We start from the raw sequence: 22,656 nt of genomic DNA on the forward strand, positions 1-22,656 counted from the left end.
ATGGCTTTTCCATAAGGCTGTTTTTTGCTTGGAGAGGTTTGATCATGCTCTATTTATGCCCTCATGAAGCACAGGCATGAGACCCTGCAGAACTACCTAAAGGGAACTGGGACCGTGGTGCCAGGGCCGTGCTATATGCTTTGGACACAGCTCAGGTGAGCTGAAACAGCTTCATCCCTTTTCCCTCTCTGAAGGGCTTTTCCAGGAGAAAACACCCTTTGTTGTTGTTATTTGTTTTCGTTTGGGCTTTCTTACTTGCAGGCATTAGATGACATCAGAGCTGGATAATTCATCTCCAGCCTGAGCTGCTGCACTTCATCTAGGAGTAAATAGTTAGCCTTCAAAGAAATAATTGGCCCGTGTTTTTTTAGTCTCAGAGACGGAGGAGGGAGATAATTGCTTAAAAAAACCCTAATTTTTGAGGTTTCAAAGTATTTTTTTTGCTTAGATCTAAAACAATGGCATCTCCTTTCAGCTTTATTAGGCTGGAGTCGAACAAGAGAGTTAATGCTGAGCTTTTATGTAGCGCTTTTCACTGGTGGGGTTAGTGCTCTACAAAGGAGGGTGTAAGGCAGCAGCCTCTCTATTTTTGGAGCTGAACAGGAATGCCTCTCAACTCTTCTCCCTCGAGCCTTTTTGGCCACTTGGGAGCAACTTCCCACCTCCTTCACTCCCACGTACAGGAGCAGGAGGGGAGTGCTAATTAATGGCCTGTATCTATGTGGGAAGCTCGCAGTTATCCCGGGGTAGGTGGTCCTTGAGAGGCAGATGCCTTTCTCCCTGTGTCAGGGATGCTTTTCTTTGCCTTCATTTGCATTATTAAATCTGGGCACTTCTTTGACTTTTAGCCTATCTGCTCAGAAGAGAACCTGATGGAGAGCTGGAGGTGGTTTGTACTGGATTCTTGTTTATCCAGCTGGAGGCAAGGGTTAGTCTGGACTCCTCTAACTCAAGCTACAGCATGCTGCTCTCACAGTGAGGGTGCAGGCAGGATGACTTTGGTGGCGACAGTTCTCTGGTGAAACCCCTAGAAACGAGCTCTGAGAACAGCCAGGAATGAAACCAAAACCTCTTTAAAACAGAGACTCCCAGGGTTTGATGCAGTGGGCATCACAGGAGCTGCAGAGCTTTGGCCCTTTACTGTCCTCTGCATCTCCTGTCTGTGTCATCTTCGGGCTGCAGTGGGTAATTAGTAGGCAGAAGGACTTGCTGCTCCCCAGGCAGTTACCCTTCCTGCTGCCTGTGCTGTGTCCGACTGTGTGTCTCCACGGACTTTCTCCCTTCCTGTGTTTGTTAGTGTCTGTTCCTCTGGACTCCTGCACTCAGTCTCAGCCTGTCAGAGCCCTGCATGGAGCTGGGAAATACCTTTTTAAAAGAAAAAAATCAGAGAGAAAAGTGCTGGTAGCTTTGCCCTGTGTTTCCAGGGGCTTATTGGGACAGGTCTGTAACTGCATTTACAAAGTCAGGAATGACAATAGAAAGGCCAGGTCTTTGCAGGGAGAGGAATGCTGAAATCCTACAGGATCTGTGCATCCTCCTTGCTGTCTCTGCTTTATCATCCTCAGCCAACCTTCATCCCATCTTCCTACATACTACCATCTTCCCTGTGCCTGCCTGGGAAGGTGAGAGAGCTGGCAAGACCCAGTCCCCACCTAGCAGGGCTGTGTTTTCCCACTGCCAGGCTGTGATATCCCACTCTGATAGCAGAGGAGTCCAGGAGACTCAGGGCTCCACTCTTCCTGTTTGCAGCCTGAGCGGCTGGCCCTACGTCCACCCTTCCGTCGGGGGAGTAAAGCTCTCCAGGACTTGTTTCCCAGTGGTTTTGTCTCCCTGTAGCAATGCTGAATTAGCTTTTGCTGGGGAGATGGGAAAGCTTCTCATCTCTTTTTCAAAACTTCAGGATAAAAACAGGCTTGGAGGGAAAACTTGTTCATTAGATGCTCTGATCCTCTTTGTCAGTGTTCACAGCCTCATCGGAGCAACTGATGCTCCCTGTATCCTACTGCTTTAGCCTGAAAATGAGCAGACACCACCAGCTTGACATTTGTACTTAAAACACTCCCAGTAGCCTTAACATGATGCAGTAAGTGTGTGAAAAAACCTCACCCACATCTGTTTCTCTCAGCTCTCTTCATTCCCCCGGGTCCCCTCCTCGCTTTGAGTGGGAGCTGCTGGAGTTTGAGGATCGAGTTTCCCCTTGTGAGCTGAGGGGAAGGTGCCTTTGATGCTGTTGTGTCAACAAAACTAACAGCCCAAAGGAGGTAGGAGAGACTCTGCTGTCACCTGCCCCAGGTAGTTGTGTCAGATGTGGTCCCTTAGTGGTGGGAGGCACTCTTGGCTGAGAAAAAACCCTGCCCGTTAGTCATGGGAGCAGCTTGTCCTCCTTGAAGCTGTGTGAAAACCTTGCCCTGAGCAAAGATACCATCATCTCCTAGAAAACAATGGCAAGTGTTCAAAATGGTTGGTGAAGTTTGGAAGGCTGGTCCTGATCTGGAGTGAGCTGCTTCTTTCGGGGCCTCCTGGGTGAAATGAGCTTTGTGGAGCTGAAAGGACACCTGAGGCACAGCGAAGGACTGGGCTTCCCCAGGAAGGGACATGCAGCAGAGAGAGGCAGCCATCCTTGCCCTTTGCTCCCCCAAATCAGCATGATGCCTCCATGCACAGTGTAAATACCTTACAGGGTAATCCAAGGGATCAGTGGGGTTTCTAAACAGTAAACAGTTGTGGAAACCTTCTGGATTTAAAACTAAAGCTCTCCTGAGGTGGTGCAGGCTGTTCAGTCCATGGTTGTGTTTTGCATCTCCTGTTGTTTTCTCTGGGTGGCTGTAGGATCTGACCCTTGTTGCTGAAATCTGCTGCCCTGACCCTGTGCTGCAGTTCCTCTGTTCCTGCTGCAGGCTGACTCCCTTTGTGGCAACATAGCCAGCGATCTAAGGCACATCCCTGCTTTGGAAATTAAACCCCAAACCCCACAAAATCCTGCCCTGACCACACCAGTAGCCTCTCTAGAACAGTATTTCTTGTTCTGTGGACTGCTGCCAATCCCTGAGACACCAGAACAGAGCTTGCAAGATGTTTCCTAGCAAAACAACCACGTATGCAAGGAAGGAAACCAGGTTTTTAAAATCAACTTTGAAAATTCAGCCCAACTTGTTTCCACTTAGAACCCTTTAGGGGGGGAGGGCTGCAAAATGGTCTTTGTGCACCCGTGTTTCTGGGCTCAGTGTGGTATTGAACAGCCCTTTTTAATTGAAGGTGTGCCTAACTTTTTTTTATTAAAAACCTGGGATCACCTTGAGCCACTGGTCTCCTGGGAATCCAAAGGAACAAGGAGCAGATACCCAGCTTGGAATAACATCTCTAATTATGATGACAGCTCCTGACTGAGGGTGTCTGATACTTCAAAGTAGAGCAGGTTAGGGAAATGGATGGAAAACCCTTGCAATAGGTACAGTGTCTTTCTTCTATCCTAGTGTGGAATGCAGCCTGGAAGAGAGGAAAGGGTTTCTTCAGCTCTCTTCCTGATCTGCTTTGTTTCTTCCCTGTTGCCCTTTGAGTTCAGCAGCAGTAGGGTGTATTTCTGCTTTTGCAGAGCTAAAACTTCCCATGTGGTTATTGAAAACTTCCTGATTTTCCCACTGCAATCAAAGCCTCTTTCAGCCCTCAAGCCTGGAGTGAGGAAACTCTGCCTTTCATCCTGGTGAGTGCTGTCTGACTGGACCTTGCTCATCACACTGCTGCCCTTCATCATCACACACATCTCTGCCCTTCTGAAACAAACCCAGACATTTCTGGGCTTCATCCTTTAGGGTGGATCCTGCCACAGCACAGGTTACTTGGAATTACTTTCTCCAACTAAATATATTGAGTTTTCCCCCCCAGTTTTGGGCATTAGAAGATCTACAGCCAGGAGCAAAGTGGTAGTAGCCTTTGACAGCCATATATATTCTTCAGGCTGGGAGTGATGAGGAGTGCTGAAGGCCTTGGCTTCTCTAAAATCTTAAGCTGCAGTGTGAAAATAAAAGGTCAAATACATCTTTCAAAGCAGCAGCTGGGCAACTAGAGAAATCTAGCTGGTGGTACATCCAGAAACACTGCAGAGCATGTCAGAGTCATCCTGTTGCAGGTACACCAGCTGGTAACCTGTTGCTCTCAGGTGAGAACTGTGTCTGTGCACACCTTAAACAATTCCTCTTGCAAAACCTGACCTTGCAGGGAGTGTTCTGGCGGCTGGGTTTGTGTTTGGGAACGGTGAGCTACACCCTGCTCTCCAAAGGAAGCACCATCCTTGAATATAGGGTTTAAACTCCTTGTCAGCCCTTCCAGAGAGCGAGCTGGGAGCTTGTTTGGCAGGCTCTGGGCTGTGGCTTTGCAGAGCTTGAGTGCTTCTTGGTGCCTCTTGGTCCCTCAGTTGGTCTGTGTGAGGCAGACAGGATGCTAATTTGTTTCTTTCTTCACTTGGGTGGTTTCAAAAAATGTCTCTAATGAAATTTGTTATTAAATATTATTAGGTGCCTAATCTGAATGGGTTTAGGGTAACATCTGCCCTGCCTTTGATTTGCCAGGCCCTGTCCTGCTCTGTTCTTGTGGCCTCTCTTCTTGTTTCTGTTTAACCTCTGAAAGCTCTTTGTCATCTGGATCCATTGTCTTCTGAATCACGCTGACCCAGCAGCATCATGTGAATTGTGCCAGGAGCACAGAGGTAGGAAACACACACAAGTTGGGTGTGAGATCTGCTGTTTGCAGGGATCGATCCTGCAGGAGCCTTCCCCAATCCAGGCAGGAAAAGCCAGAAGGCTTCCCTCTTCTTTTCAGGGCTCTTCTTCCCAGGGCTCCCCACTCTTGAGGGGTTTTCTGCCCAGGAATCCGCTCCCTACAAAACCAGTCACCTGCTTGGAGAGGATGGTCGTTTAAACACTGCAAAACTAAAGCCCCTAAATTCTTCAGCTGGTCACTGTGATGGGAAATGGATGTGCATTACTGCCCTAGGGTTGAAAAGAACCCAAAAAAACTCTGCCTTCTTGAGGGCTGCATCTGAAAGCCACCTCACCACGTGGCTCTTCCTTCCTGCAGCCTGCCCCTTGCCACCACCAGCATTAAATCATCCTTATCAATGAACTCTGCTGGGTTCCTGTAGCATTTCCAAATGCTCCCCATACAGGGTGACTTAATGACCTCTGCAGGTAACTTTCTTCCTCTTACAGCTTGGGGGGGACAAGCTTGTTTGGCAGTTTAAATTAAGGAGCCAGCCTCACCTTGTCTGCAGGTATACCACTGCCCAGGAGTGGCAGGGCACTGCAGGAGTGGCAGGGCACTGCAGGAGTGGCAGGGCACTGCAGGAATGCAGTGCTGGAGGCAGGTGGGAATGGCTTTGGAGAAGCCAACCCGCCCACATACAGAGGTGGGAACGGGCCCAGGACTCGAGGCTGGTGACAGCGGCGCCGTCTTGCAGCTAATGAGCTGTCAGAGTGGTGCTGAGACGTGGTAAAGATGGGTTTACATCAGCAGGCCAACACAAGTCCTGAGTTCTCTCTCCTCTTCCTGGCTGTGGGCTGTGACAGTTCAGCAAATTGTTATCTGGGGAGGGGGGAACAGCCCCTGGGGTGGGAAATTTGCTCCTCGGAGCAGCGACTTGCCTGCTTCTGGCAGCAGGTCAGCAAGGCGTGTCTCTCCGACCATGGTGCTTCCACAGGGAGAGGTGCTTTACCCTCTGGATGCCCTCCTGTCCATCCTTGGACAGTTTGGCCTGGTGTGGTGGGAATATGTTGGGATGGAGAATGCAGAGGGTGAAATGCAGCAGAGGAGGCTGGGAGAGAAGCAGCTTGAAGGGAAATGGATTACTTTTTTAAGCAATGATCTGTTTTTCTTACCCCAGCACAGGGCTGGGGACCTGAAGGCAAGGGAAGAGCTGAGCATCTGTACATGGGGGACCTGTTTCTTCTTTCCCTTCCATGTCATGCTCCGCAGCTTGCTGGCTGCCACCTCCTCTTCCTCATGGAGACAGCAGGGCAGGAGCCACCCAGCTGGTCAGAAAAGCTCTCAGGGGGTTTTCAGGAGTGTTTGCTCGAATGGGAGCTGGCAACCTTGCTGCTGGAAAGCCAGCAAACCTCTGCATCCAGGAGAGCAAGAGGCTCGACAAGGAAAGGTTTTGGTAATACTCTTCTGGATGATGGGAGGGGTGTATCCAGGATTTTAAGTCCCTGCCTGTAAGGGATTCTCCTCCTTAGACATCTTCTTGGGTCTCCCTGCATGGAGCACCCCTTGTTAATACACTATTGGCGTGGATTGAGCAGCAGCTTGTTGCTTTAACCTTGTCAGATGTAGATTCTCAGAGAGAAGCTCCCTGGGCACAGATCCCTCTGGAGATTACCAGAGGAATTTCTCCCACTGTCACCTTTATTGCCATCCAGGATGGATACAGAGCCTTTTTAGCCTGGTTTGTGAGGTACAAAGGCAGCCTCAAGCAGGCACAGGGCAGCTGGCTCTCAAGGGCTGGCTGATGCACGTGGCTTTTCAGTCTCGTGGATGGCACATGCTCATTATGGGCTGGGTTGGACCCGATGATCTCTCGTGATCCCTTCCCACCCCTATGATTCTGTGATTTTAAATGTGACCTGGGGCCATCTGAGAATACTGCTGACAAGCATCCTGTACCAAAATTGGGGAAAGCTGTTTGCAGCTTTGCTGGTAAATAAGAAATCTGAAAAAGTAGGTTCTGGGGTTTGGGCATCCTTGTATAGACAAATAAACCCTGGTGTGTCAATGGTGCTGAGCATCCAGGAGCTCCCAGTGAGTTGGGAACCGTGAATGCCTTGTACACCTGAGATTTGGGTGAAACTTTGAGCACCTGCTGTTGAAGTGATGAGCAGATAGATACCTCTTCCCTGCAGTGCTCCTTCCTCTGCCTCAGAAAGGCAGCACTTGCAGAGTGATGTGCTTCTTAATAGTCTCAAAGCACAGCCCTGTAATCTTGCCAACCAGTGCTCCCCTACACACAAATTGGGGCTGATTTCATGGGGGGTTGTTTTTCTAGAAGGATTTTTCTTCTTCCCTTTTGGGGGGCTGATTCTTTCCCGACACTTGATTTCACAGCCCTGCAGAGAATTTAATTCCTTGCAGTTATCTGCTTGCCTGAGCTTGGCTGACTGGAGCCAAGGTATTTGTGAGCTGTCGGGGAGCTGTGAGACCAGCCAAGGCATCTGTGAAACCTCGCTGGGTTATTTCCTTTTCAGGAAAGAAGCCTTAAAAATATGTGCACGGGCGCCCCAGCCACACATACTTGTTGTTTACATTGGTGTTGTCTCAGAGGTGATTAATACATTGCACCAGAGAGGAAGCTGATAGCCTGAATCCACTCCCGCAGTCACCCCTGGGCACTGCCCTTGGCAAGAGGCATGGCAGGTACTGAGGTGTGCTGGAGGTTCCTCTGACCACCAGCCCTCCCCAATTAATCCCCTCTCCTCTTGGATCTATCACAAAGCCTTCCAGCCTCAGCAGGTACATTCGCTCTCAGAGGCAGGTCCGTCTTTTGGGCCAGCGAAGTAAAATCCCCCTCTCCTATAGCTCCCTAACTCTTGTTGGCTGGGATGGAGCTTTGAGGAGCCTCTGGAAAGGTCCTGCTTGGAGGCTTCGGGCAGGCTGTGCTGACACCTATCGGCAAGTGCTCCTTCCAGGGCTTCCCAGCCAGCGGGCACACATCCCAACTCCAGGTTTTTCCTTCCCTAAGCTGATCTGCTGTCGTGCCTTTGCTGTAAGTACCCCATGCACCAACATTATGTATGGAATACTGAAGAATGAGTACCCAATATCCACTTTATGGTATATTCCCTAGCCAGCAGGCTGTGCTTTCAAAGCACATGGCTCATGTGTGATGCTCACAGCCTGATTTCTCTATCCTTTCACCAAAGCATCCGTTGTAAGATCTCCTTAACTCCGGGAGGCATGCGGAATGACAAAGCAGCAGCTCATGCTTGTCTGCAGTCCAAAAGGTGAGTATCTATTCCTGACATGAAATATTTAGCAAGCTTGGCATTAATTGCTGGACTTACTGGATTGAGGAAGGGGGGGGAAAAAAAGAGCTGGACTTGAATATTCCTTTGTGTGTTGTGCTGGGGCTGTCGGTAGGTAGGTGGCAGGTTTTAAGCAGAGGATTTTGAGGCTCATCCCCACGCTGAGCTTTTTGCACTTAACTCAAGTAGGCTTTCCTGATTGCCCACAGGATGCCTTACTAAAGGATGGCTGAGGGGTTTTTTTTTTGGCCCTGTGGTAGCTGTAACCTCAGCAAATTACACAGCAGCCGTTCCCCCAAACCCCAGGCGTTTTGGGGCTTCTCTGTCTGCAGCGCTGCTGCCGCCTCCCTCGTGCTGCGGCGAACGCAACGGGAGCGTGATGCCAGCTGCAAACTGCAGAGCTCAGCAGAGCCAGACCGCGCTCCTCCGCTAGCCCACACATACCTCAGTCCCTTCCCTACAATTAGGTGGTTATTACAGCCTTGTGTAGTCTGATACAGCAATTTCCATCCCTCCGTTTGCCTCCTGGAGGGAGGACAAGGCGCGGGAGCAGATCAACCCTTTCTCTCACCAAGCGTGTTGAGCTCTTTAATTAGCGTCAGAGCTGCTTTGTGTAGGATGTCAGACTGTTACTCCAGTCCCTTGAAAGTCTGCAGGGGTACAGGACCGTGTAAGGGGGGTGGAAAATGGAGTATTGAAGGAGAGGGAGGTGGATCTCTGCCTGGCATTTCAATTCATAGAATCATAGAATGACAGACTGGGCTGGGCTGGAAGGGACCCTAGAGATCACAGAGTTCCAACCCCCCTGCCACAGGCAGGGACACCAACCTCCAGGTCTGGAGCTACACAAGGTTGCCCAGGGCCCCATCCAACCTGGCCTTGGACACCCCCAGGGACAGGGAATCCACCCCCTCTCTGGGCAGCCCGTTCCAGCCCCTCACCACTCTCTCTGCAAAGAACTTCCTCCTAATATCTAATTTAACCCTTCCCTCCTCCAGCTTCACTCCATCCCCCTTGTCCTGCCAGTCTCTGCCCTTTAACAAGCCCATTCCCCTCCTGTCCCTCTGCTCCCTTCAGGGACTGGAGGCTGCAATGAGGTCTCCCCACAGCCTTCTCTTCTCCAGGCTGACCCAGCCCAGCTCCCTCAGCCTCTCTCCATAGGGGAGCTGCTCCAGCCCTCTGAGCATCTCCGTGGCTCCTCTGACCCCTCTCCACCAGTCCCACATCTTTCTTGTACTGGGGCCCCAGCTCTGGACACAGGACTGCAGCTGGGGCCTCATGAGGGCAGAGCAGAGAGGAACAATCCCCTCCCTGTCCCTGCTGCCACCCCTCTCCTGATGGATTCCACCCACCCAAAGGGAAAAGCAGCTTTTGCAACGGCAGCACCTTTTACCACAGAGCCAGATTTGCATTTCCCAAAACCAAGTGAGAGGATTGCAAAGGGGAATTCGGGGTGACCTCGCCCAAACTAATAGTCAGCATCTTGGGAGTGATGCTGCAGGTGAGAACCACTTGGGATGGACCCCAGTAAAACCTCTCCTGCAGCGTGGAGGTGCATGAATTGCAGTGATCCTCTTTTGGAACTTTTGAGAGATAAGGTGGGGGGACAACACAAAACCCTGGGGCGTTCTGGCACTCTTATCTCCTCCTTGTTTGCTCAACTTGCTGTGTTAGGACATTTTTGCCAAGCCTTAGTGACTCAATGATCCTGTTGCACGGGGTTCAGAGGGCACTGCTGCTCCTTTTCCACCACTTTATTGGGCTCAGAGCCGTGGTGTGTAAGAACTTCCTGGGCAAAATAATGACTGTGACATTGCAAAAGCAAAGTGACTTACCCTGCCTGGGGGATTGCTGCCTCTGCTGAGAAACCAGCCCTTTGGTTCAACACCGTTGGTTTGACTGGGCTTGTACCATGAGTCTGTGTCATTGTAGGGTGGAAACTCTCCAAGGAGAGAACAGCAGAGTCATTTTTGGGGTGTAAATATCCAGGGGGCTGCTATGCCTTGGTTACATCCCCCCAACCTTGCAAAATAACCCCTCTGTGATGCCATGCAGATCTCTTCCCCTGCGTTCCCTGAGCAGATGCCTGTGCCTGCAGAAGGTTTTGGTTTCTCTGGTGCAGAGGCAAATTGGATGTTGTTGGGTTTTTCTTTAAACTCCTGCAAAGCTGAATTCCCATCTTCTGAGCAAGGAATTTACTCTCTTCTTTTTAGGTTTGTTTTTTCTTTTAAAGCTAGATTTGAGGGAACACTAAATCATGTGTGGCTTTGGTGGGGGGAAAATGATACTTTCCTGGCTTTTAAAAGCTTTAAGGGTTAGGCACATCCAATCAAAGCAGGGCTTGGAAATGTTTGGAATCCCAGTGCCCAGTTTTGAACGTCTCAGGGATAAAAAAGGTGACTTTTGGGTGCTGGATTGGAGGCAGCTGGCCACTCACTGAGGCCTAAATGCTGCAACTTGACTTATGGAAAGAGCCAGTGTACAGAGTGCTGTGGAGCTGGCAGCATTTCTTGCAGCAGCTCTCCTTTGGTGTCTCCCAAATCCATTGTTAATGCAGGGATCACCAGGATGCTTGACTTGTGTCAGTCATGCTGTATTCCAACCTCTGGACCGCTCTTCCCCAGCTTCCTTCATCTTCCCTTTGTGAACCCTTTGTGGTTTAGCATAGGATGGGAATGGTTGGACTCGATGATCTTCAAAGGTCTCTTCCGACCTTGTGATTCTTGTGAAACTTCAAGGGGGGAAAGAAAATCTTTTGGATAATTTTGGACAGGCTGGTGTGGAAAAAATCCCAGCTCACCTGGGAGGTGAAGGGGTTTGTTATTCTCTGGTTCCCTTTCCCATCAAAGGGGAAAGATTTGGGGACATCACTCTGTCATGCAAGCTTGGGATGGACTTTCACTTGCCAGGGTGGATGAGGTTTCCAGATTAGACCCCGTGATTTGGCATCTCTGAAGCCTCTGCCAGCCTGAAAGTCAGGCTAATAAATCCAGACGAAGCATCGGGCCGGCTGTGCCGGTCAGTCGGAGGCAGCCCAGCCGTTTCACCCTCTGCCAAGCCGTGGGGGTGAGCACAAGCTCTCAGTTTCACAGGCAGCTCCCCAGAGAGGTACAGGGTTTAAAGCAGCAAGGAGACAACCAGCTCTTCCCACAAGGAAAGGTCTGAGTCAGAGGCTTTTAAAATCCCCGTTTCTGCTCTGACAACTGGGTCAATTTTGTTCCCCTTCTCAAAAGGAATTTACTTTTTAACCCTTCTTTTTGACTCTCCCTCAGCAACAGGGGGGGGTGAAACCCTGTGAACCTCTTTGTTCATCTGCAGACGGGTCATACTGAAACTGTCTTGACTTTCTAGAGGTACAGACCACTCAGGGAGCACCAGCAAGCTTTCCTTTTCAGACCTAATGCCCAGCATCTCCCTCTGCCTTTTTCTTCACAATTACAAGAAGGAACCCGCCAAATCGAGCGCATCCCTGTGATGGGATGTAATTTGTTGAACAAAACAGATCTGTTTGCAGGGAGAGGCCAGTTTTGGCAGGGAGCTGCTGTGTTTCCAGTGTGGCTTGAGTCACAGGGGAGCAGGGCCATCACCTCACCCCTGTTTGGTTTTTGTTTGTTTGTTTGCTGGTGCCGGAACGGTTTCCTCCACCTTTGGTGTGCAGATTGCGGGCAGCTTTTGAACCTTGGGAGCTTGGCTTCCTTTGTGCATTAAAATCCACTGGCTGCTGGGTGAGCTGACTTCTATTTCTCAGCTTTGAAATTGGAAACGGGGCTGTGGGGCTGGTGTTGTTTATCCTGGCGTTTGGGGTGAATCAAATCTGCTGGTGACGATGGCGATGGGCTCATCGGAGTCACAGGACTTCGAGTTGTCTCTCTGGAGCTGAGGTGGCTGGAGAAACCCATCAGACCCAGTATTGTTGTTACCTGGCTGTTGTTCCTAACTGTCATCTGCTCTATCACCATAAATCTGCCTTAGGAAAATCCCCCCAAATTTATCCCTTTGATATCCCCCTCCAAACTCTTTCTAGATCTTAACCTTCCCCCAAAAACAGTATAAACCCTTAGCTCCAGCACATAGAATCATAGAGTGGCCTGGGTTGGAAGGGACCCCAAGGGTCACAGAGCTCCAACCCCCCTGCCACAGGCAGGGACACCAACCTCCAGGCCTGGAGCTACACAAGGTTGCCCAGGGCCCCATCCAACCTGGCCTTGAACCACCCCCAGGGACGGGGCACATCTCTCTTACAATTATTTCTCCAAACAATACTGACCTGAACAGATCCTTTCATCCAAGCAATCCCACCAAATCAGGCACTGTGGGGGTTTTTTTTGGTTTATTTTCTTTCTTTTTCCTCACTTAGTGTTTATTTTAAGCTCTGCTTGGTATTCATTTTTGGATTCATGCCTACCAAAGGTAAAAGGCCAGTCTGGAAATTCACGTGACACATGCCCTTATGGCCAGGCTTTTCTTTTGTGGCTGCTGATCTCTGCGTGTGCTGCTCCAGTTGCATTAGAGGGCTGAATAAATGGGCTTTAAAAAAATGCTTGTAAGGACAGATCCTAAATAGATAACATCCAGAGCTCATGTCAGAAGCCATCAGAGGCCAGCATTTCTCTTCCAAACATCCGCAGAAGCCGGAGATCTTGGTTTGTTTGTGGGTTGGTTTTTATTACAAGTATGTCTGTGCTTTGTGAGCCAGGAAAATCCATCAACTGGAAAAAGAAATAGCTGGGCCCAGCTTTTAGCTCCTCATCCCAACTGAATGAACAGCGTCAGCTGGAAGGAGACGTTGCCTTCTATGTTTAGGGGTAGTTAATTGTGCTACACTCTCTCCTTGCTTGAATTTTTATCCCTGAGGAGAGATAACCTGATATCGGGCTGGATGGTGTTAGCAGGGCGTGGAGCTTGGAAACCCAGCCAGAAGTAGTCCTCCCAGTGCTTCCCTGACCCAGGGAGCGGTGGAAGCCGCTGCAGTTGGCTAACCACGTTCTTCTGCCAGCACTCCAGCCCCTGGTGAGGAACAGGAGCAGTTCCATGTGCTGCTGTGATCCCAGAGAGGCTGCAGCCCTCCCGTGTGGAGGCTGCTCCTGCAAAGCCTTTGAAACGCCGGCTCGGCACATCCTCTGAAGAGCCCGGACTTTGAGCAGGTCCTTACAGGGGGCCCCAGGGAATTGAGCCCTGTCCCTTTGATGTCCCTGTGCGCCTCTGCATACTTGAGACCTGAAGTCACAAAGGCTGTGGGTCGCCTCTCCCCCTTTGCCTGCGCAGGGCCCTGCCTCCCTCCCTCCCTCCAGATGCTTCCCATCTTCCCAGGGATGGGGAGAGCAGCACCCAGCAGCTCTCCCCTGCTTCAGAGATAAGCCGTGTTCTTTCTCCAGCCTCCAGCCTCTCTTTGCCCACGTATTTCTGCTCTCACACGGGATTGCTCAAGCCCTGTCTGGTATAACCAGCTCTTTTACGTCTCTCTTGCAGGAAGCATCTTGGAAGAGGCTTTGAGGCCAACTCTTCCTTGACTTGCAAAACTGAGCTCTGTCCTGTGTAGCAGACTGAAACTCTGCTCGTTTACACCCCTACAGTGTCCAATAACAGACAGAGCTTCCTGAAAAACTAGGGCTAGCCTCTGCCCTGGGCTGTTTGCATCTTGTTGACTCATTTGGGAACCTCTTGGTTGTCTGAAGCTGGGCTTGACCTTTGGGTCAAGCACAGAGGTAGCTTTTCTCACTCTGTGTGCCATCCCAGACTTTTCTGAGCAACGTGCCCATCTGTTTCTCCAACCCAGGACAACTCCAGTTACCCCTTTTTGTTTATAAATAACCCAGTTTAAACCCAGCACCTTTCACCCTGTGCTGCCTTGTGGTGTCCTCAACGGAGGAGCCCAGCCAGCCCCTTCTCTGCAAGTCATGTAGAAACATTTCTAGACATCAAGCTTGCAATACCAAGCTTGGGAGAGCACTTGTATGCTCTGCTGGGGAAATATTTAGGCTGGAAACCTCCTGGTTTGGATTATCAAGCTGCTCACAGCCATGAAACTATGGAATTTGGGAACAGGGAGTGATTAAGTGTGACCCTCTCCTACACTCTCATCCTTAAGGAGACCTCAGGTGATCTATATATGTGCCCCCAGCACAAGAATTTTCCTGAGTAGCTTTATCCCCCCCATAGCCACAATCCTGGGAGCAGGGAATGTGCTTTGTCCCTGGACAAAGGCTCAGGCACCCTGCAGCCATCTCATCTGCATCTGACCAGGGGGTTGCTTTTTGGTTGGGCTCATAACCACCCCGCTGCCTGCAACCCATTGCCATCCCCTTGCTTTTCCAAGCTGCAGCATCTTTAAATAGCTGCTCTGGTTTCCTTTAAAAATAGTCCTCTCTGTTCTGCTAAAAATGCTTCTCAAAACCCTGTTAGTTCAGGGGAGGAGAGAGGTCGGTTTGTGGTGTGTACCAGCCGTTTCGGAGAGGGTGCCGGTGCTCCCGTGGCCACGCGTGGGTCTTGTCCTTGAGCTGCCTCCAATTCCCACAGCCAGGCACAGGAGGTGATGGACTGAGGATGGTTTGGAAAGCGTGACTGCAGAGGTGGAGGAATTTCCCTGGTGAGGGTTGTGGGAAGGAGGATGCTCAGATGTGTCAGCCCTGACTGGAGAGGCTTTTCCTGGGCAGCGATTCAGCGCCCAGCCCAGCGGCAGGGAGGTGACGCAGCACTCGTGGCAGTGGGTTGAGAGGTGAGCTCCATCCACGCTTTGCTGTGCTGCAGGGAAGCTGTTGGGATCTACAGCATCTTCCAAGCACAGCATATCGTGATGGCACCATTGTCTTGCCTCTGCCATCCAACTCAGGAGGTCTGTGACCCCTGTGGAGCCTTTTCAACCTCAAACAAGCCAAACAAAACATCTCTCGAGTTTTTTGAGGAACACTTTGTTCCCCAGACTCAAGGAGTGACTGTTCATTCACTCAGCAAAGCCTTTGGGGTTTAATCCTGCCATTTGCCAAAAAAAAAAAGAAGAAAGAGGGGGGGTGGTTGGTGTGTGGGTCTCCAAACGATCTGCCACAAGCAACACCGGATGGGTTAGAATTGGTATTTGTTCTCCCTCCTTCCTTGGGGAGAAGTTACTGGCTGTTGGGAGGTAATTACTGCTTTTACTCAGTGCTAAAGCAATGATTTCAAGGGATACATTGGAAAGCTAGCAATTTCCTGCCAGTGAGTGACAGATGTTTTGCCATCCATGAGATGTGCTTTCAGGCTCCTACTAATTACCATGACACAAATTGGCAGTAGTTTTCTTCCCAGGCTCCTGACTCTAATTTTGCCTTCTTTTCTGCTTCTCTATTTTTTTTTTCCCCCTAAAGGTGGAGCGTTGTGGAGTGTTGTCACACTGGAGTAAAACTCTGCTGCAGAGTTCAGGGCCTGCCTTTGAGCACTGTTTCCTAACCTTCCCCTTCTCTCTCCCTGTCCAGGTTCGTACCCCTCACCCAAGGCTGGGGCCACTCTGGTGGTCTACAAGGATCTACTTGTGCTGTTTGGTGGGTGGACACGGCCGAGCCCTTACCCTCTGCACCAGCCAGAGAGGTTCTTTGATGAAATCCATACGTACTCACCCTCCAAAAACTGGTAAGAGCACATCTGGATTTGAAGCCCGGGCTTTGATCCTGTAAAAATGTGTCTGTAAAGCAGCTGGAGGAATGCTGGAGGGTGTCTCTGAGCTCTCCTGGGACTGGCTCCTAGGGAAACTTGGTTTCCTAGGTGTGTCTAATCCTGGTGTGTCTGCCATGCTCTTACTGCAACAACAGAAGGAGGGGAAAAAAGCAACAGAAAACCACAAGAGCATGTTGGAGACGTGGGCACGCTGCTGTCTGGGACCTCTTGGGTGGTGGTTGCTCTCAACTCAGACCTCCAATATGCCAGAGTCCCCAGATGTTCTCACCCAGCCAAGGTGGGAAATCTGGCTGTGAATGCTTAAAACACCTGATTTGGCTGTGAGACGTTGAGACCTTTGAGGAGAGGGGATAAAACCTTAGCTCCTGGAGGTCTTGCTTCATCATGGTCTGAAACTCAAAGCTCCTGTGGGCCTCCAAGGGAGACATGACAGAGCAAGTATGTGCACTGTTTCAGTGAGCTGTCTCCTTCACAGCCCCTGGACTCCAAGAAATCATCCAGCAGTGACCACAGCAGTGGCAGGAATTTGCCTTTCCCCTTTAAATCACCACTCAGCTGGTTTCAGACCCAGCTTTCTCACCGATGCTTGTGTGTGAGAAAGGGTTGAACTCTGTATCAAAGCAGCAATGGTTCCTGTGCTCCTCTTTCATTGAGAACTTTTCATCCTGAAAAGTGTCAATTATCCAATGCACTTTTGGGCAGTGTCCTTAGAACACTGTAATTAAACCACGTTGGAAATAACTCAGGGTGAACTTAATTGAAAGGGGTGATGGTTCCAACTTGGCCCTGTGACTTTGTCATGCTGCAAAAATGTTTAGCACGTTGGCTTTCTAATTAGTTTTGTTCCAGTCTGGATCTGTGGAGGTTTTTCCTCTCTAATGTGTTCTTGAGGATTTTGATTTGCTGGCCCTTGGGATTTTTCATTTTGCCATTCCTCCTGGAGCTTCCCTACCCCAGGGTGAGTATCTCTCTCCCTCTTCCCCCAGGTGGAACTGCATCGTGACCACGCATGGTCCCCCTCCCATGGCAGGACACTCCTCCTGTGTCGTGGAAGATAAAATGATCGTCTTTGGGGGTTCACTGGGATCCCGGCAGATGTAAGTTTGGGGTGAGGGGCAAACCCTCCTGCCAGTGAGGAACGTGGTGTTGTGGTCCTGGTGTAGCTCAGAGGGGTTCAGAAGGAAATCTCCACGGGGTTCTGGGGTCTGTGAGTCCCCTTGAGGCTCCAGCTCACAAAAATCCCCAATTTTGCCATAAACCTCTGCCCTGAAACCCACATGTCAAGCACCTGGAGAAGTCTGGTTGTACCACTGGTATTGTCAACACTTGTCTCATCCTTGCAGGAGCAACGATGTCTGGGTGCTGGATCTCGAGCAGTGGGCTTGGTCCAAGCCCAACATCTCTGGGCCCAGCCCTCACCCACGAGGTGGCCAGTCTCAGGTGAGCTCCCTGCGCTGCCTCAGCTCCCCTCAGCCCCGACACACACTCCCACAGATAAACCAGGCCCAGCTTTAGTTTCCAGGCAGCTCTCAGCTAGCCTGAAAGCCAGCACCTGATTTCCAAGTTATCTTCACAGTCTTTGCCTGCCAGGCCCTTGTTTTTCCTACCCCTCTTTTCGGGGAGGCTGCGCTTCTGATCTCCCTAACGCTCAGGCAGGTACCGTGCTGTGTCTTGCACATGACTCAGAACTCTAATGAGCATTTCTAGAAAACAAATAGTTATTTTCACCTAGTGATCGTTCCCTGTGGCATTTAAGATCAATGAAATGTTATCACAAGTTGGTTTGGCTCCAGGCCCTCTTTATTGGAGCCACTTGGTATTGTACCTGCTCAAAGCACGGCGCTGGCAGTGCCTGTTTTATTGCCTGCCCCAGGCAGGGAGCTCGTGGGAGTCACCCGCCTCTATGCAGGTGTCTGTGCCACAACTGGCATCCCTGCCTTCCCTCTATGGTCCCCAGGAGGACAGTTGGATGCTTCCCAGCACATGGTTCATCTCAGCCTAGCAGGGAAATGAAAGAGATCAGATGGGTCGTGCTCAATGTATCGCCTTTCTCTCCATCCTCTGGAAAAGGAGACAAAGGGTCTGGTGCCTGGCTCCCAGGAGGCCCTTTTGCCTCTCCCCTGTAGCAAAGAGGGGTGTTGAGTCCCCTTGGCTCAACTTCAGGAAGGGGAATTGCTCTCCTCTGGAAGAGGAACTGCTTTGTGAGCTGCTTGAGCCAACACTGTGGGGTCAGCCTTGCATCCCACTTTGCCTCTGGTCCAGCAAAACTGGCTCTCAGTCCCAGCTCAACTCCTCATCCTGGGGCAGACAAAATTCAGCAGCATCTGTGCAGCTCAGAAGCTGTAACATGGCTCTGCCTGTGCTTGGAGGCTTTCCCAGAGGTGCTGAGGGTGGTTTTGCATCCTTCCTGCTCTGAAACACTGTTCTTTGCTCCCTCCAGATCGTAATAGACAACGAAACCATTTTAATCCTGGGTGGCTGTGGTGGTCCCAATGCAGTAAGTGTCCTGGGGGGGTGGGGCATGGGTGTGAACTGCACGTGTCTCACTGTGACCGTACGCCCTGGGTGCTGGATGGGAGAGAGGGAGTACTCTGCACGTTACCCAGCTGGCATTTTATCCTGCAGATCTGGGCACCCACGCGGTAGATAACCTGGAGAAGCTGTCTGGCTATTGCTGGAGCTGCTTTAATTAAGAATAAAAGCACCCCAGGCACTACCTGAGCAGCTCACTGAGGTTAATTGAGCCTCAGAAGAATTAGCCCTGACTTTATACTGGGGTAGAAGATGGAGATAAAGGGATTTGTCCCCGGCCACAGTCGGGTGTAGTCACTTCAGAGCGGTCAGATCCTGATCTGGGTCACCATTCCTCTGTGTGCAGCAGCAAACACTACTCCTGCCTCTGATGGGATGATCTCAGCAGCAAACTGGGCTCCTCGGCCTCAAACTGGGCTCCTCAATCCGTGATGCTTTTCTTCACAGCTCTTCAAAGACGCCTGGTTACTGCACATGCACGCGAACCCCTGGACCTGGCAGCCACTCAAGGTGGAGAACGAAGACCATGGAGCCCCAGAGCTGTGGTGCCATCCTGCTTGCAGGGTACGGATACGCTGTGGGGGGTTCTCTGCTCACTCACCCCCTTTCCTTCCCCCTAGGCAGTGCGAAGAGCCGCCCTGCCCACTGTAACCTGTTCTCCCACCTTCTCCCCTTCCAGGTGGGCCAGTGTGTTGTGGTCTTTAGCCAAGCTCCCAGTGGGAGAGCCCCGCTGAGTCCCAGCTTGAACTCTCGTCCTTCTCCCATCAGTGCCACGCCGCCCGCCCTGGTCCCCGAGACGCGGGAGTTCCGCTCTCAGTCTCCCGTCAAGAACACGGACGAAGCTCCCTGCGTCAACGGCCGCTGGGGCACCTTGCGACCCAGGGCGCAGAGGCAAACCCCCTCTGGTTCCCGGGAAGGCAGCCTCTCCCCAGCCAGAGGGGAGAATTCCCCTGTCCTCAACGGTGGGAGTTTATCACCCGGAGCCACGGTGGCCGGCGGTGCCTCCTTGGACAGCCCCGTGCAGCTGGTATCCCCCAGCACGCCTTCCGCAGCCGAAGGATACGACCTCAAAGTCGGGCTCGCCCTGGCGCCGCGACGAGGGTCGTTGCCAGAGCAGAAAGACCTGCGGTTGGGATCCGTTGAGCTGAGCTGGGAACAGAAACCACCTTCTGTCATCTGCCAGATGGACGGTGTGGAGGGCAGGACGGTCGGCACGAGCGTGAGGAACCCCCCCGAGCAAACCAACGGCATCCACACGCCGCCCCACGTCGCCAGCTCCCTCCCGGGGGCCGTTTCCCCCGGTGCACTGCGGAGGAGCTTGGAAGCTGTCAAAGCCCTCTCTTCCAAATCCACCTCAGCTTCTGCAGCGTTGAGCCCTCCCCTGGCTTCTTCCCCGGGTTCCCCGGGTACCGAGACGGGTTCAGCAGCTCGTCCGGGCTCTGCCCAAAGCGACAGCCATTCCTTACCTCCCATCGCTCGTCGCTTGGGCCACCACCCTCCCCAATCCCTCAACGTGGGGAAGCCTTTATACCAGAGCATGAACTGCAAACCCATGCAGATGTACGTGCTGGACATTAAAGACACGAAGGAAAAAGGACGAGTCAAATGGAAAGTGTTCAACAGCAGTTCGGTGGTGGGGCCGCCAGAAACCAGTTTACACACGGTGGTGCAAGGCAGAGGGGAGTTAATCATATTTGGTGGCCTCATGGACAAGAAACAAAACGTGAAATACTATCCCAAAACAAATGCCTTGTACTTTGTGAGAGCAAAGAGATAATGCGGCCCCCAACCCTTGGCCGCCATCACCTTCTCCCCTCTCTCCCTCCCTCCCTCCCTCCCCACGGCTCTCCCCTCTCCTCCCCAAGCCCTTCCTCTACCCCACAGGTGTTCAAACTGTGAATTTAGGGAGCAAAGAAACCAATAAAAAATCCAAGCAAAAACCTCCAGCGCTGCCCTGACCGGTTCCCAGTCAGACCCCAGTTTAAGCCAGTCGCGTTTAAAGGCAGGGGAAGAACCCACACGATCCAAGCCAAGGATTTGGGGTGAGCAGGTAGGGAGATCCACCCTCTGCTATCCTCTTGAGGTTGGTTTTAATATTCCAAGGGGATTGAGGGGCTTTGGATCAATCCAAAACCCCTCGTGGGGTGTGAGGAGAGGAGATTTACACAAACCAACCCGATACCCACAGGCAGGAGGCTGATGGCTGGTGCTGATTATCTCTATGCTTAGCTCCATAAGGAAAATGACAGCAATATCCCACTGGGAATCTTCCAGCACTGTTTGCTCCACACAAACATGATGCCTTTGGGTTAAGGATGGAGGGAGGGGGCTTTTTTTTGCATCAAAATGCCAAAAATATTAAAAAACTAGCCGGGCTTTAGCATCCTCTCCCTGCCCTGTGCTGGATCAGCGCTTGGGCTCAGCCCTGCTCCCTTCTGAGCAGCAAAACCAGGCACCTCTTCCTCTAAAAAGCCCCTTTTATCCCCCAAAACTCAGTCCCTTGGCTGCTGCTGCCCTTCTCACCTCAGAGGGTTTGACTCTCCAGTCCAACCGCCTTTGAGGCTGAACCTGCACCCTCTACCTTGGGACTGGGGGCCTTTTTTTTTCCAGTCAAAAGACTGAAACTGGTAAAATTTGAAAGCTTGAGGGGCCTCGATCGCCCCTCTGCACCCACACCCCCTCCCACAACCCTCCCACCCACTTAAAATCCGCAGGGATTGAACCCGTGCGTCCTCCTGGGATGATCTCCCTCCTTCCCTTCAACAGGGCAGGGAGAGGTGGGGGGTGTCTCCGAGCCTCCAGCACCCTCTCCCAACCGGCAGTGCCATGATGTGGCCCCTTCCCCCCTCCTCTCTATCCCCTCCCTCTCTCCCCACTGAGCTTTTTGCCGGTCGGAGCCTTAAATCACATCCCAGGCCGGTGGGGAGCAGGGAAGGGGTTTGCTTCTTCTGCAGCGTTTCCCACCTCTGTAAATAAATCCATCCTTTGAATCCAGCCTCTCCCAACCCAAAACCTCTTTGATTTATCCTTTAAAAAAAAAAAAGCAAAATGCAGGTTTGTTTTACCCCAAAAACCTCAGGAGCACCCCGGGGTGACCTGTGAAATACTGTGTGACCTGTGGGGAAGGCAGCCAGGCCTTGGGAATCGATTCCCTTCTCCCCTTTGCATGTGAGTTGTCATCCACCTTGGAAAAGAAGTCAGAAAAGGGATGGAGGGTGAGTCTCCCTGGGGCATCCCAAAATCCGCCCCCCTCTCTAACCAGCCCCAACAGCCAGGGCCATCCCCATCCCTCCTCCATCCCCATCGGCCGTGGAAAGGCATGTTCTGCGTCGCTGGGAACCATAAACTCATCCCAGATTTTGAGGGATACACATGGAAACACCCCCCCCCACCCCTTCTTTTCCCTGTGAGCCGCTGGTGCTGTGAGCGAGGTGTCACCCCCCCTGTCCCCCCCTCCTTCACCCCCCCAGCTCCTCATCCCAGGCTCGGCTGAGCACAGGAATGAAACGCGGTTTTTGGTGATATTTAAACTCTTGTGTACATTTTTTTTTGGATGGGGGGGGGGAATGGGGGGGTTAATGGGTCCCTTTCCCTCCCCCCATCCCCATCCGGATGAATTTTTAGCTGTTTAACAAATAAAAAGGAAAAGAAGCGGCTGGTTGGTCCTTTCGGGGAGGGGGGTGGGGATGGATGGGGGGCGGAACTCCCCTCCCCGCGAGTTTGGGGGCGAAATGGGGGGGTTATTTGGGGTAATTCCCGGGTGGAAAGGGGTCGGTGGGGGGGCTGCGGAGCGGCGGAGTTTCCAGGAGGGAACGTCGGGGCGCCGGGCAAAGGGGGGCGCGGGGGGAGGGCTGAGGGACTGGGGGGTGCGGGCACTGCGGCCCCCCCAGTGCTGATGCTGTGGGGCGGGCGGGGGGCCGGGCTCTCCCCCCCCACCCCGTCTCAGGGCTCCGGGCCGCCCCCCCCCATAACCAGGAGCGTGGGGAGGGCGGATGGGGGGGGGGGGGGGGGGGATTCTCAGCTCCACGTGCCGCCCCTTTCCCGCCTCCCGCGCACGCGCCGCGGGGAGGGGGCGGAGCTGGAGCGGGGCCACGCCCTCTGCGTGACGTCACGGCGAGGTGGAAGCGGCCGCAGGTGAGGCGGGAGGGGCCGCGCCTTAAAGGGGCCGCGCGGGGCAGCGGCGGAGCCGGGGGCGGGGATGGGGATGGGGGTACAGCCCCTGTGCGGGGCTCGGGGAGGGGCTGCGGCGTGTCCCCCGTGTGCGTGTTTAGGGGGGCGGGCGAGGAGTTCATTGGGGGCGCGGAGACGCCACCCATGGCGGGGTTAGTGACCCGGGGGGGGTCACAGAGCCCATGGAGGGGGGGGCAGGGACCTCATGGGGGTGCTGGGACCTGGGGGGGGAACAGAGACCCCAGGGGAGAGTTCAGGGACCTCATGGGGGGTGCTGGGACCTGGGGGGGGAACAGAG

The 22,656-nt window shown here is 52.4% G+C and overlaps 1 protein-coding gene across 1 annotated transcript in view; it reads left to right on the forward strand.

Annotated features, from left to right (window-relative positions):
- The window catches only part of FBXO42 (F-box protein 42), a 34,905-nt gene extending 14,788 nt beyond the window's left edge, over positions 1 to 20,117 (forward strand). Inside the window, exons 4-9 of the mRNA XM_084274646.1 lie at positions 15,458 to 15,611; positions 16,643 to 16,753; positions 17,000 to 17,096; positions 18,097 to 18,153; positions 18,636 to 18,752; positions 18,868 to 20,117. Coding sequence (XP_084130772.1) covers positions 15,458 to 15,611; positions 16,643 to 16,753; positions 17,000 to 17,096; positions 18,097 to 18,153; positions 18,636 to 18,752; positions 18,868 to 19,965 — 1,634 coding nt within the window. The 3' untranslated portion in view covers positions 19,966 to 20,117. The remainder of the gene's footprint in view (positions 1 to 15,457; positions 15,612 to 16,642; positions 16,754 to 16,999; positions 17,097 to 18,096; positions 18,154 to 18,635; positions 18,753 to 18,867) is intronic.
- The last annotated feature ends 2,539 nt before the right edge of the window (positions 20,118 to 22,656 follow it).

This window comes from Gallinula chloropus, assembly GCF_964237585.1.
Source record: "Gallinula chloropus genome assembly, chromosome: 23".
NCBI lineage: Eukaryota > Metazoa > Chordata > Aves > Gruiformes > Rallidae > Gallinula > Gallinula chloropus.